This window comes from Scomber japonicus, chromosome 11, assembly GCF_027409825.1.
Source record: "Scomber japonicus isolate fScoJap1 chromosome 11, fScoJap1.pri, whole genome shotgun sequence".
NCBI classification, from domain to species: domain Eukaryota; kingdom Metazoa; phylum Chordata; class Actinopteri; order Scombriformes; family Scombridae; genus Scomber; species Scomber japonicus.
Genome location: NC_070588.1, coordinates 16,986,259 through 17,000,505, shown reverse-complemented (window position 1 = coordinate 17,000,505; position 14,247 = coordinate 16,986,259). Strand labels below are relative to the sequence as shown.

General features: G+C 36.1%; 2 protein-coding genes across 2 annotated transcripts; both read right to left on the bottom strand.

Moving 5' to 3' along the window:
* Positions 1 to 2,741: 2,741 nt before the first annotated feature.
* gcgb (glucagon b) lies at positions 2,742 to 5,098 on the bottom strand. Its single transcript, XM_053329250.1, has 4 exons — positions 4,838 to 5,098; positions 4,644 to 4,749; positions 3,517 to 3,672; positions 2,742 to 3,281 (listed from the first exon to the last, which is right to left on the bottom strand). The coding sequence occupies exons 1-4, from the start codon at positions 4,926 to 4,928 to the stop codon at positions 3,161 to 3,163; spliced, it is 474 nt and encodes a 157-aa protein (XP_053185225.1). The 5' UTR covers positions 4,929 to 5,098; the 3' UTR covers positions 2,742 to 3,160.
* Positions 5,099 to 5,966: 868 nt separating this feature from the next.
* On the bottom strand, positions 5,967 to 13,609 carry fap (fibroblast activation protein, alpha). The gene is made up of 26 exons (XM_053329169.1): positions 13,576 to 13,609; positions 13,316 to 13,429; positions 12,781 to 12,870; positions 12,585 to 12,679; positions 12,403 to 12,477; positions 12,234 to 12,286; positions 12,007 to 12,079; positions 11,650 to 11,770; positions 11,394 to 11,548; positions 11,079 to 11,176; positions 10,825 to 10,954; positions 10,649 to 10,687; positions 10,467 to 10,565; positions 10,302 to 10,372; positions 10,126 to 10,179; positions 9,716 to 9,840; positions 9,495 to 9,545; positions 8,646 to 8,744; positions 8,312 to 8,381; positions 8,017 to 8,211; positions 7,848 to 7,902; positions 7,659 to 7,758; positions 6,987 to 7,045; positions 6,829 to 6,901; positions 6,565 to 6,638; positions 5,967 to 6,385 (listed from the first exon to the last, which is right to left on the bottom strand). The coding sequence occupies exons 1-26, from the start codon at positions 13,607 to 13,609 to the stop codon at positions 6,284 to 6,286; spliced, it is 2,304 nt and encodes a 767-aa protein (XP_053185144.1). The 3' UTR covers positions 5,967 to 6,283.
* Between the last annotated feature and the right edge of the window lie 638 nt (positions 13,610 to 14,247).

The following is a 14,247-nucleotide window of genomic DNA, read 5'->3' as shown; positions in this document are numbered from 1 at the left end:
ATAGTTAAAACAATTAAACTATTCCTTTAAATAGACAACATTCTCATGCTCACAGACTGTCAGTATGAAACGTAACCTTTAGAGTGATAAAGGGCATTTGCAAGGTGAAGAAAATAACTATATGATATATAAATGGTTAATGTTAATTCATCGCTAGCTGTGCCACAGCTAGTAGCAATAGTTCTGCATAATTAAATTCTTCAGGTTTCCAGTGTTGAAAAAGTTAATTTATTCAATTACGCCTTATTTCTGATGTTATTGTACTATTTTTTTTCTTCTACTCAACAACATTCGGTTTACAACTGAAGTTACTTTACAGATTTTACAATCAGTATATGATCAATTTTTAAAACTATAATACATTTTTAGAGATTAAACTAAAACAGTATATAAAGTATATAACAGTATTTTATTCAGTATTTTAATTTTATATAATAGGATATAAAATAGTTCAAAATAGTTCCGCCATGATTAGCTACAACATTAATATGTTGCTTATACAATGTGTAATAATTATGATAATAATGATAATAATGATGATGATGATGATGATGATGATGATGATGATGATGATGATGATGATAATGATGATGATGATCACTCTTGATCTGTTGATAAGTAATAATTAATAAATGTCTATCTATATCCACTAATTATACATTTGTCTCTTTTTTTATGCAGGCGGTTATACAATTATTAGTTATTCAAGTATTTCCCCACAAGACTGGAGTGCATGATGATGACTGTGAGGTGGAGAAGATGGAGGACAGTGTGGTCGGTGTTGTGAGCCTTTGTCACTGTTCCTTTTCTGTGTTTATAAATTGATCTTTGTTTCTGTTTACCGATCCCCATGTCTAATATTGTAAATCTCTGTGCGTAAGTGAATAACCATGTTATCTGATGTGTCACAGATTTTCTGTCTCTTCAAGAACCAGTGAAACCCAAATGGCACTTTTGCCATCTTCTTGTGATGTTCATGTCAGATCGTACTGAATCTAGATACTGTAAATGTTGTTATTCTGAATGTAAACTGCAAAAAATGTAGACCATTTTCATTTTTTTTCAACCAGTATGTATTTATGTAATATACTTATTTTGAAATGCCTCCATATCAATTTCTCCTTTAGTTCTTTCTTTATTTACACATTATTTCCAAATAGTTCTCTGTAGACATTCAGTATGATGTGAAATAAGGTCATTCTAGACCATAGAATATTTGAAAAGCCACACATAAATGGGCACACAGTATTTTAGATGAAAAGTTTCCATTCCAAATTTCTGATGTCTATTTTTGGGAGGAGAAACTTTCCAATCAATGATTGTGACTGACAAACCTAAGATGTCAATGGGTGCTTTAAAGTGGTTAATAAAGGGCAAATGTACACCACATAAGAACCAAATGCAATAGCACATCTTTGCTAACATATGTAATTTATATATTTTAACAATCCCATACTATATTTTAATTCATGAATTGACCCTAATAAATATTCAAATATGTATTTTTGTAACAGATCGGAGGATTACAATGAATTTATAATGTTTAAAAACACGTTAAATTAAAAAAAAAAAACCTGTGGGGTAGGTGTCTCCTTTCAGAAAACCTTAAGAGACAGCATTTTATTACCTATGTATATCTTGTCAGTGTTATTTTAGCTTAATACATTTCTAAGAGCACTGTTGTTTGTCTTGTCATTGTCACAGAAACAATAAAGATCTGCATTTTTTGGGTGTAAACCACTCACATAAACTCAGAGTGCCTTTCATTTCTTAATGGTGAGCAACAAGAATTCCTGATACATCCCACATTAATGCATGCAGTAATTAAATCAGGACTCATGTGTCATTGCACCCTTATCATTACCAACAGGTGTTTGATCAGTAATCAAAAAATCCTTGACAAACACAATCCTCATATCAGATAAGTGGTCAGATTTTGTATGTGCAGTGGGTATGCATACCATCTGCATTGTTGCAATGTCTTATGGAAACATCCAATATCAATGTTTTAAATCATAAATGCCCAATTTAATTTAATAATAATCCTGAGAGATTGGGTCTACAAATAGCTTGGAGTGGGCAGAGGTTTTTTTAATCAGCAGATGGTTTGATGTGCTATTGATGACAGCTTAGAGAGGTGGCACATCCCAAAGCATGTCAAGCTGCTGGCTCATGTGAATTACTGTTTTGTCTCTTTGCCAGGAGGAACTCAAGAGTGTCGACCCAGGCTTTGTTCCCGATAAATCTGAGTTGATTGACATGATTTCCTTCTCTTTCATTAACCCTCCTTGGCTTGCTGTCACAGCATCAGTGGGCCACCCCTCTCCAGTGAACAGCTGACAGGTGACACACATCATCCTGTTACCTGGTAGAAATCCCAAAGCGCATTTCTTCCAGGATTTTTGTTCTGCCTCCATAAACAGAGGGACTAGAGAGAGCATGACAGGAAAACCAGTGGTGCACACTTTGGAATTATATCTCATGGCCGAACACTGGACTCATGTAAATAATAATAATGGATGAAGACCCTCAGCAGCTTTTATATTCTCATTTAGTAGTGGATTATGTAAGTGTATTTAAAATGACTTTTTTATTTTTTATTTTATTGCACAGTTGATGGTCATGGTAACTGGTGGATCTAGTGCTAAAGGATGAGCATATTTAGAAAGTCAGATGCTTGCCACGAGTGTCCACCAATATTTTGCAGTTTTTAAATGTTTTAAAGAGGGAAGTCGTAGATTGTACACATTTCTTTATTGAAAACTAAATATGACTTTCATCTGAATAATAAGAAACTATCTACAGATGAATTATCATGGTTGCAATTCAGATCAATAATGTAACTTTGACATACTCTTACATACTCATGTTGGAAGGAAGATGAAAAATATGAAAGAAATGAATCATGATGTGAATGCTTGGTTTAAAAAAAATCACACAGCATTAATGGTCGAGACACATTTCAAACATACTGAAATATTTTGCATTTTGACAACATTTCCTTCAACCACTTAAGGCCAACAGAGCTTCTTATGAGGTGAATTTAATAGCAATACCAAGGAAAAGGCGAGTACAGATTGTGAAACATATAAAAGCACAGAGAGTCAGTGTGGGTTGTTGCATTATTTTTGGGGGGTGCTGGCAGGCGCTCTGGTTGAGTCTACTCTCTTCTGCCACGGCCGGTCTTCAGCCAGGACACAAACTCCTTGGCCGCCTGGTCCTGCAGGTAGGAACTCACGTCACTGGTGTAGGTGCCATCAGCGTGGCGTCTAAATAGACCCCTGTTAAAAGTGATTCCATTAGATGATACACGGTAGCTGTGTATATAACTGCAAAGACTGAAGAAATATTTAGAAAAGTTTGACTTGATTTGACTTTACATCACAAGTATACAGCAATCTACAATATTAATGCTTAATGTTTCAACAGACTTACGGGTTTTCATTGTATCAGAGAGCAGGCCTATATTTGAGATAATTCATAGTGTGTCACTGAAGAGATTAAAAAGACACTCACCCATTTCTTTTTGAGTTCTTTAGCCACTGGACAAAGTCTTGAGCTCTTCTTGTCTCCAGATATTTACTGTAGTCATTGGAAAATGTCCCCTCAGAATGTCTCTTCATGTTTGAAAGCTCAGTGGGTTCGGTCAGCACGGAGTTTTCAGTCAATAGCCTAGAAAAAATCCCCCCAAAACGAATTAAGGACATAATTAAACTTAAGGTGACATGATCTCACCTCAGACTTCCAGCCATTTGTCTATACCTTCCTACATGTTTGTTCGCATTTTTTATTTTCAAGTTTTCCCATTACTCTCTCTATCAGGTGTCTGCTGAGCTCAGAAGCTACAGTAGAGCTACAATGAAGACTCTCCCACAACACAGCTGTTTTTCTCCTCCATCTTTCTAATCCAGTGGTTCTAAAATGTTTCACATCAAGTACCCCTAAAACATTCTTCCATTGTGTTACTTATAGATGAGATTATAGTGAAAATAAATTGTCCCCCCTTATTTGTGGGGAACCCCCAGAATCCCCTCAAGAACCCCTGAGGATCCCTGGACCCTACTTTGAGAACCGCTATTCTAATCCACCCACCATTCATATGTTTTCATAATCACTATTCATCACTGTTCATGGGAGCTAATTGATGTTCTTGTGTCTCATTTATACATTAGTGTCACTGTCCCTGATGAACAACAGATGGAAAGACATTATAACTTAAATAAAACTAAATCACAACAACAAAGGCTTTAAAATACACTATGAAGATAACACTGTGAATCCTTTTCCTCTAATGGCAACAGCTGAGTGCAACACATGGAGCTGTCAATGGTAATGCAGTCTGCCAGCACACATATTCTGTGTCAGTACTGCTTTAGAAAATGTTTGGTTGACTAGAGCTCTCTCAACCAAAGAACAAACAATAACAACAGATAAAAAAGCCTACTCAGATGAACCATACTACAACACTGAGAAACACATTCTAATAACAGAGCCATAAGTATATTCTGGATTTGCACTTCAGCTAGAGATGGTGCCACTAGATACCTGCTGTTGTGAAACCTGCTATACCCTTTCATAACTGATCTTCTCTGAATGGAGGTTAAAGTCAGCATGAATGACAAAAAGCTGAGAGCTGATCTTACATTGAGTTCCGGTCTGTGTCCCTGTCAGGCACCTGCCAACTGCTTTGGATGATGATGAGGAGCAGGAGTCCAGCGAAAGAGTGAATGTTTTTCATTTTTTGAGCTTCTAAAAGACAAGCAAATATGGAAAGAAAGATGGTTTGAGAATGTCACTATTTCAATAAATCCAGTAGAATTGAAGAAAATCTTCTCACCTTTGCTCTTTTCTGTTGAGCGTCTGAGAAAGGGATTGTTGAGTGCGTTGATGGGTGCCCTTCTTCTCCCTGGCTTCTCAAGCTGCTTCATGGTCCCCTCTTGGTCTGCTCAGTCTTATATAGTTGAGGCGAGGAGCACTCTCCCAGGTGACTTCTCCGTCACAGAAACCTCAGCACATTCTCTGTTACTCTCAACCCATTAATCAGCTTCCGTCTCAGTCCATTGAATGTGTTTGACTTTGTTTTCCGGGTGGTAAAAGCTGCTATTTTAGGTATCAAAATCAAACATAACCTCTACCCTGATAAAATGTGTGTATGTATTTGTTCAGCAGTTTGTCCACATAACTTGAAGGGAAGATTTAGAACTTTGTACAGTGTGACTTGATACGACCATTCTTACAAACATATTAGGAAAAAAGAAGGTTGGTGTTTATTGAGTCTCACAAATATGCATTACTTAATTCTTTTTCATTGTACTGTATGTTTATATTATAAGCGCATGTGGAAAAATGATCTGGATCTGGAACAGTAAACAGACGTGTGTATATATATATATATATATATATATATATATTCATGTATAGGCTCTATGTACTGTTCATATTGTGAACATCCTTGGCCAATGCCTTGCACAATATTATTTAAAATCTAAATAGATAATAATGGAATATATTTTTATTTGTTTATTTTTTTTTCTGACTTTTGTCATTTTTTTTAATCTGTTACTTGTATGTGCAAACCTACGTAGCAATAAACCTGTTTCTGATTCTGATTATATGTACATGTCACTTTATGTATGCGAATACATTATAAGTTTGATTGGTTATAGAGTTTTACACAGCTATTTTAGAATTTTATTTTAAGTAATTCAGCTCACTTTCTTTATTTATGAACTACACACTTGAAATGTATTTTGCTTTTGTGTCCTCTGTTGTATTGTATTTATTTTTATTGTATTTTACTTTTTTATTACCTATACTTGTAAAGAACGACTCATTTTTATACACAAATATATAAATACAGGTATATGGTCGGAATGAAAATTAAATCAACTTAAAATAATGAAACTGCTGAAAGAAATATTTCAAAAACAATGTTTATTTCACTTCAGAACATGACTGCAACACATATGAAACGCTCCACAATAAATCAGTGCAGTGCAATTTAGCTATCATGTTATTCCATATTCATAGAGAAATGTTTTCAACCATAAATGCATGCAATGACTTTTAGTATGTCTTAAATGCCACATATTTAGAAGTTTCATAATTCCACAAAAAATACCAATGCTCATTTGTACAAGCAATCAAATATTCATTGCACATAAAAACGTCTACAAAATGTACATGGTTTCACCTGACACTTAATATCAGTAAAATTTAAAAATAAACAAATAAAAAAAAGCTGTGATAATGTTTACTATAAATGCTGTCACATTCTTCACATCTATTTGGGTTTAACGAGGCATTTCTGCAGGAAGTTACTCATGAGGGTGTATGTATGACGGAAGGCTGATCCTCGGAGCCCGTGGTCCCTGTCAGTGTACCACTGGAATAAAGCCCAAAATTAGATTAGTGCATTGTCCCTAACATTCTGAACATCATCAAACTAAACATTTACAATTTAACAGATTTTAGATTGTGTAGCATAATAATAAAAGGCAAGTTTCCATTTGAAACCTTCATTAGATCAACACCATCAACCCACTTCCCTGAGCCAATATTTACCATCGCCTCAAAGTCCACCCGCTCATCCACAAGAGCTTTGGAGATCTGTGCTGCTTGCTGGAAATGGACATTGTCTACAGGAAAGACAGTGCTGTCACTACGTGACTGAACATCAAAGCTCACATACTGGTCATGTTAAGTTTCCATCAAAGCAAATAGAGTCTATTTGTGCAAGACTTTGAGCATGTGGCACTTGGGCTACCACATGTTCAGTTCTTAGCAAAAACAGAAAGAAGAATATCTGAATAAAAAGAATGATCATACCATCTGCTGTGCCATGAACCAATAGATAGTCAACTGTCTTGAAGTTCTTTGCTCTGGCCGTCACTGTTGAATTCTGTTAAATAAAAGAGACATTCATTGTTAGTAAGTCAGCGGTTTGACCAGACTATTATAATAGAACCAACTGTAATGATGCTCACTTTGTAAGAGTCTGAATTCTCTGTGGGCTTGCCCATGTAGCGTTCAGTGTACACTGCATCTACAAAAGAAAACTTAGTTAATATCACTATCAACATATTGTACATAGTGTAGTTTGTTTTGAGACTTCTCCAAAGGCTAAAAACAGTGACCATGTTTTCAATATGCAGATAGTAGTCCCATGTAGTTCTGTGTAATGTGTTCTTTGAGAAATTTACAGTGTAGCACAAAGTGAAGGGGCAGTGATATGTTTCATAAAAAGCTAGCATAGCTCTGTAAACAACTGTGGCGCCAGTCTTAAAAAGATTGACTCTCTGGAGACTAAAAAGATGATTGCTATCAAAAGTGTTTATTGACATTTCTAAACAAGCTACCCTCCCCAAAACTCTTCATGGTGAAGGAACATATCACCCAGTGAAACAGAGTCACTCACTGACACAGTTTTTGGACAATAACATATATATAAATTAGGCTTGGATAAACACACAATACTTGTGACTGGGAACAAGTCATTGCTGGTTTTGTTTTTACACATGACATTTGTTGAAGGTAAGAAGAATACAGATAAATCGCCAGCTGTATTTACTTTAAGTACACTTCCCAGTGTCAAGGGAGGAATACCGTGTTCTCAGATTAGACTGGAGAAATATACTGCTGAATGTATGGATACCCACCATAGTATTCCCACTTAGCTACTGGGGCAACTGCTATTCCACACTTGAGAAGACCAGTTCCAGCACCCAAGGCCATTGAGGTGACATAACCACCATATGACTGAAATTCATGATTAAGAGTTTTAGTGAATGCAAAAACATACAAAACAAGTGAAAAACGAGTGTGTCACAAGACAATATTCAACTTACCCAGCCCCATATTGCTATTCTGTCTTTGTCAATAAAACCCATGTCGATGAATTTCCTGTAATAAAGAAATTACATGATGCCACATGGGTGTCATGAAAAACAAACAAACAAGCAAAACAAACAAAAAAAGAGTGCTGTACTTTGAAAATGGTTGACACACACACTTTACCTCACAGCTGTTAACTGATCCTCCACTTCAAACGTCCCAAGGCGCTGGTATATTGCATGCATTATTTCATCACCTTGGTAACCACTTCCCCTTCCATCAAAGCTAGCAATGATGATCCCATGTGAGCTGGAGAGATAGGTACCCCAATTCAGCTTGAAGCGATAGTCCACCATCTGACTACAGGGGCCAGCATATCTGAATGAGATAGCAACAGCATGTATCATCATGTTGATGAAGGTTCACTGAATTATATTGGGATGCAGCACTTCTGCAGCATTCTCTGTTGTTCACTTACACATTAATAAGAAGAGGATACTTTTTAGACCTTGTGAAATTTGGTGGTAACATCATTTGATACCAAAGGTCTGTTGGCAAGAAAAAGTTAAAATGTCAAGAGACAAATTGATATTCAAGACATTTAAGATAAATCTAATACATCTATCTGCTAATGGACATTACTCAGATATCTACTTAACATCAATGTTTTTGTCCTCAGATGTCTTAAGATGAGTAATACTTCAATATCAATACACTAATTACATTTCATACAAAAAGTCAATAAAGTAAAAAGTCACTTGTTAAATGGTCTGAAATTTAGCTTATCCGAAGCTAAATGTGTATTGTCTCACCAAATCCTGCAACCTTTAAGGTACCATACTGCATGGTTGGCATTTGGAATTCTTTCAGAATATTTTCCAATTCCTTGTTGTCTTGAAGAATGGAGAGCTCTGAAGAAACATAAGGTGATACTGGAATTTAGTGATGTGCACATGAAAAAAATTATACAAATATAATACAAATATTTTAACTTAATCATAAAAGGTTTAGAACATTGTCATGTCCGTTTCAATGTTATGCAACTCAGAGCATCATCACAAACAGAGACCAGGGCCTAGGGCCCCCAATCACCAAAACATTTTTTCATAGCCTAACTGTGTTTCCAAGGCTGAAAGTAGATTAATTCGATCTGCACCAATCTGTACATGTGCCTACAAAGGGCAAAGGCATGAAAATGGTAGGGCTGTAGATGCACAGAATCAGCTCTATTATCAAAAGAAACTCCAAAAGCAAGAACCTTCTAAGAGAGAGCCAAAGAGACTCAAGTTCACCATAATAAATCTTGATATATCTAAATATCAAAAAGAAAACAAAAGACAAGTACCACTATACCACAATAGAGGCCTTTACCACTGAAGAACTGACACTGAAGGGTTGTGTCAGTCCTGAATAACGAAATAAACGAAAAATGACGAAGATATGTGTCATTTTTTTGCTACGCTACAAAAACAGATACTAAGCTGGCACACAATCAATCATGTGCAACAAATAATAGTAAGTACAGAATTGTGTTATTTTATGAGAAAAATAATATATGTACTTATACAATTTTAAGTTGCAATAAACAGTTACAATAAATTATCTAGCAATGGGCTCTAGGTTAGTAAGTCAAATTTAGCCAATTTCACAAGTATACGTACGTGCACCTGAGCCCCGGTTGTCCACAAGTGTGTAGAGGGGCAGTCCAGGTCCTGGTTGAAACAAAAATAGAAAATAATCAGACAGCTGATTACACATCAAGTCTTCTGTATAACTTTGGAAGTGAGTGCTTTAGCTCAGATGCTCCTTGACCACAGATAATCGCTAAACGGTGACCATAGATGATTTATTGCTTAAGAAGAAATGTGGATGGGTAACTAACCGTAGCAGTCCATTCGGTAGTATGAGGCGTCAAAGCTGAAGTAAGCTGAGTTGTACTGACACCTGTCCTCATCAAGGTCGCAGGTGAGGCACTGAGGGGCTGAAGGGCTGCTTCCAATTATAACCCTGATAAACAAACACATGGGAACTCACCAATTACATCACTGAGGTCATTCAAGTTCCAGCTTGTAAAATAATATCTTTGCTCTTGTTAATTGTTTATAGCATCTCAGTTAGCTTCAGCTATCATGTCCTCCTGGGGTTGATGAATATACAAATATTGAGCAGAAATTGAAAGATCAATTGAAAGTACCAAAAATCATATAGAGTGCTGCATAATTAAATATGTTATTTAAAAAGAAGTAATTAAACACTTTTGTTTAGAAATTACACATAAAAAGAATTCCTTACTTGTAAAGATTTCTCTTTACAGGTATTCCTTGGTACTCATTGCTCACATAATATCTGTGGAGGAGTTTTACACAAGTCAGATTTACATGAAGCACTAACCTTTTAATATTCTTTAATAATAAGGAAATTGAATGTATCATTTAGTTTTCTCAGAAATGTATAGAGTCATCACTCACATGGCATCTTTTGTTAATTTGGATATGTAAATGACTTCCCACTTCCCAGAGGTAACAGGTGTTGCTTTGCCCTTAACAAGACATCAATAGTGAGTACAACACTCAACACCAAAGACAGCATGAAAGCCACTGTATATTTAGCATAAATAACATAGTAACACTTACATCTTTTACATAATGAATATGTTTATAGCCATTAGTGTCACTCATCACTTTGTAGAAACTGATCTTATCTTCAGCAAAGAAAAGAGGGAGAGGCACGTACTGAAAAAAAGGCAAGATTTCATAATCAAACACAAAATAAAACTATTAATTAAAACAATTGTGGTAACTTTTTGGAAACTTACATGACCGACCCAGCCTGTCTTGCTTGTTTGTTCAAATTTCTACACAGAGTAGAGACATGTATTGCACTTTATTAGCATTTAGTCACATGAACATCTCAAGAGCATCTAAGTGTAATTAGATGAGAAATTAGTCAGTGATTTTTGATCTGACAGGTTACCAGAGAGGTGACATATACCTGTTTTTCTTCCCAGCTGCTTCCATTTAAGTCATAAATCTGTACAACCACGTAATTCTGTTTTCTTATGAGCCACTGCACAGCAATGCGTTCATCTGTAACCCAAGTCACTGAGCACAAAATGTGATCACTGAGTCAAGGCAACAGAAAGTGACAAGATTTTCACATTAGAATAGACCATAAAATGCTGAATTTGCATCAGTTCTTTGTGTAGTATGCTTTAAGTGATGCTATAAACTAAAGAATATACAGACCCAGATGCAATAGAAGCAGGGGGGACCACCTGTGTGCGGTGGGATGGATTCGTGGTATCAACCACAAACAGTTTGGCCTTGGTAATGGTTGATCCAGCCTGCGCCAAACACAATAAAATGAAATATTCCTGATAAATAATGATATACAGTATATGTTTTGAGATAATGAACGTGTATGGAGGGTAAACCATGACAATGATAACAGAGAATTATCCATATGCTTTGTACTATTTAAATAAATGTTTACTTAAAGTGAAGAATATTGCAATTGATCTCTTATATTCCATGATTGAGAAGGGCACATGAAAATCTTACCTTTGGGTACGGTACAGCCACTGTTTGAGGATATTGTTCAGCTCCATACCAAGAAAACTCCACTTTTTGAACCTCTGTATCATTGAACTCTATATAGGCCAAGAATCTTCCGGTGGATGACCACCATATTGCCCCATTTGATACAAGCACTTCCTCTGAAATTGTTTGACAAACAGGCAAACAAACATACAAATCAGTGACTATCTTCTACATAGACACACAGATGCACACTTCTGAAAAAGTGAATCTTACTTACCTTCATACACCCAGTCAGGGACACCATTAAGGATTTCATTCTTTTTCCCATTCTGGGTCACTTGTACAGCTTCAGCATTGACATTAGATTTTAAAAAAATGTTGAAGTCTGAGACGTAAGCCTGTAAAACAAAACAATTTAGTCGTTTTCAGTGATTCAATTATAGTAGAAATCCATGACAAGATTAATCAAGGACACATTGAATAACAGTCTTGCAGTCTCTTTGCCAAATGCAATTAGCCCCATGTTGCCTCACCTCAAGACAGCATACCTCAAAACAAGTGATGCTGAAGTAGCTACAATATTGTTAATTTGAATGTGAAGACAAGTGTGCATGATAACATGGTGTAAACTCACATATTTGTTTCCTGTTGGGGCCCAAGTAAAATACTGCACAACAGATGGAAGATTCACAGGTGTAACAAATGTTCTGCAATGAAATATGATACACTGCTTATCAGTTTGAGGTCACCACCAAATAATTCAGTAGATTATCACTGGAGAAATATGCAATCTGTTTTTCATTTGTTTGAGTCTCTGAAAATCCCTGAGATGTAGTGTGACAATGAATCATAGCTACTTACGAGCTCTCCCTGTTGTAGATTGAGTAAGATGCTGTGAATGAATGTCTCCATTGCTGTTGGATTGCAAACACACAACTTATTTTAAGACTTTTGTGATCAGGATTGAAAAGTTAATCTGTTGTGCAAACAGACATATAAAGTACTGGAGAACATTCACTTTATTTTTCACCTTTGTAAAGTTGCTTTCAAAAGCTATGTATTTATAATCTCCTGACAGCAGGTAATCTGTGGCATCCACTTGGGCCTACGATGAAGAATATTAGAGAAATATTAGTATAAAACATGAGTTATTACTCAGAAATGACAAAAATTGTGTTTTATGATATAAAATTGAAAATATATTTATATTACAAAGGTTGAATTGCTCAAATATAGTGACTCCTCATTTGTTTCAGCATTGTGGAGGAATATATTCCCATCACTTGCTTTGTGCAAATACTCCTTATCTGCAAATATAAAAGACAATAAATATGCTTACAAGATTAATATATTATATTGGCTAAAAGAGTAGTCTGTATAACAAAGGTGATGTGACTGGTGACGATACCTGATATCCAATACAAATTGTAGGATTTCCACCTGATTGTGTCATTGAAATAATCATCAAGGGTGAATGGCCTTTTGGAAGCAGCAGATTCTGAGATGAAAGGCACCACCTGTATTAGTTTGCAACATGATGCATTCTCTATAACAAAATCACACACCGGCTGGTACATGCAGTTAAATGTGACATGAAAAAAGGAAAACACTCTTTGCGTCACGCGGTGGCGCTATATGAATGTCCACTTCCAGTTGCATGCTATTACACTGATTACACTCAATACAGAGCAATAAATCATCTTAAACGTTTTTCTATGCTTTCAGAAGTTCACAACAAAAGGCTAAAAGGCTAAAAAACAACAACAAAAAAACTAGAACATCTGCTTGAAATGCAGGCTATCAATCAAACGGAAAAAAATGATGCGTGAAAGCTTTAGTGGCTATAGATCCTCTTTTTTGGGGTTATATATTTTACACTGATTTCCAACAAGCACAACTAACAAAGAGAATAATAAGCACAGGAGGCCTGAGCTTTCACTTACTGCTGAAATAAACTGCTGGGACAGTTATTAACGTGATGACGACAGCCGCCCCCACCACCCCCCACACCACCTTGCCCTGTGAAAGGTGACAGAAAAAAGTTGCAAAAACATCCTCTGAAATCACACAAGACAAGTTGACGCTGCAGGTTCTTAATTATGAAATCCTATTTATTTATCCAAACAGTGAGCAGCATCTACTGTGAGTCAACTTGTATTTACAAATATTTTCTTTTCGTTTGAAAGCTTTTTTTTTCCACTACTGAAGTTGGTGAACGTAGATCGATTACTGACCATGATGCGGTTGAAGTCGACGTGCAGTCTCTCAAGTCTTTGATAATCCTTAACAGTCGATCAGGTGAGGTTTAAAGATACTTCTTGGCCATTCAGTCTGGCTAACATACTCTCACTACAAAAACCTTGTAAAAATGACTCCAAACTATTACATGTGGCAACATAAGAAAACTGAGCTCCGTCCTCGAGTTGAAGCAGCCTTCTCACACTTCCCGCTGCATTCCTGAGAGGAGTCTGTAACCAGACAGAGATGCCTCCCTGAAGTCAGCAGCCTGCTCAACTTTGGAGCGCACAACTTGCTGATTTTTGGGAAGTGGCTTTTTCACCAAGGGTGCAAGTCACCCAGTCAACCAATGTATGAATACTGGAAAAGTGATTTTTTAATCTTTTCCAGCTCTTAAAGCAACAATGATAACAGTCAAAGGCAGTACTTATTTAGAGTATACATTTAGATATATTCAATAAATGTACAAAGGAGCATCAGTGGCCAGTTAGGAAACAAACTCTTAACACTTTCTGGTCCATACAACTTGCATGCGTTTGTCCCAATCAGGTCACACTTAGGTGTCTGTAAGGAAAGTAATGTACAAAGAAAAGAAAAAAAATCTAAAAATAGCAGATCTGTCTGGCTCAATAGTAGT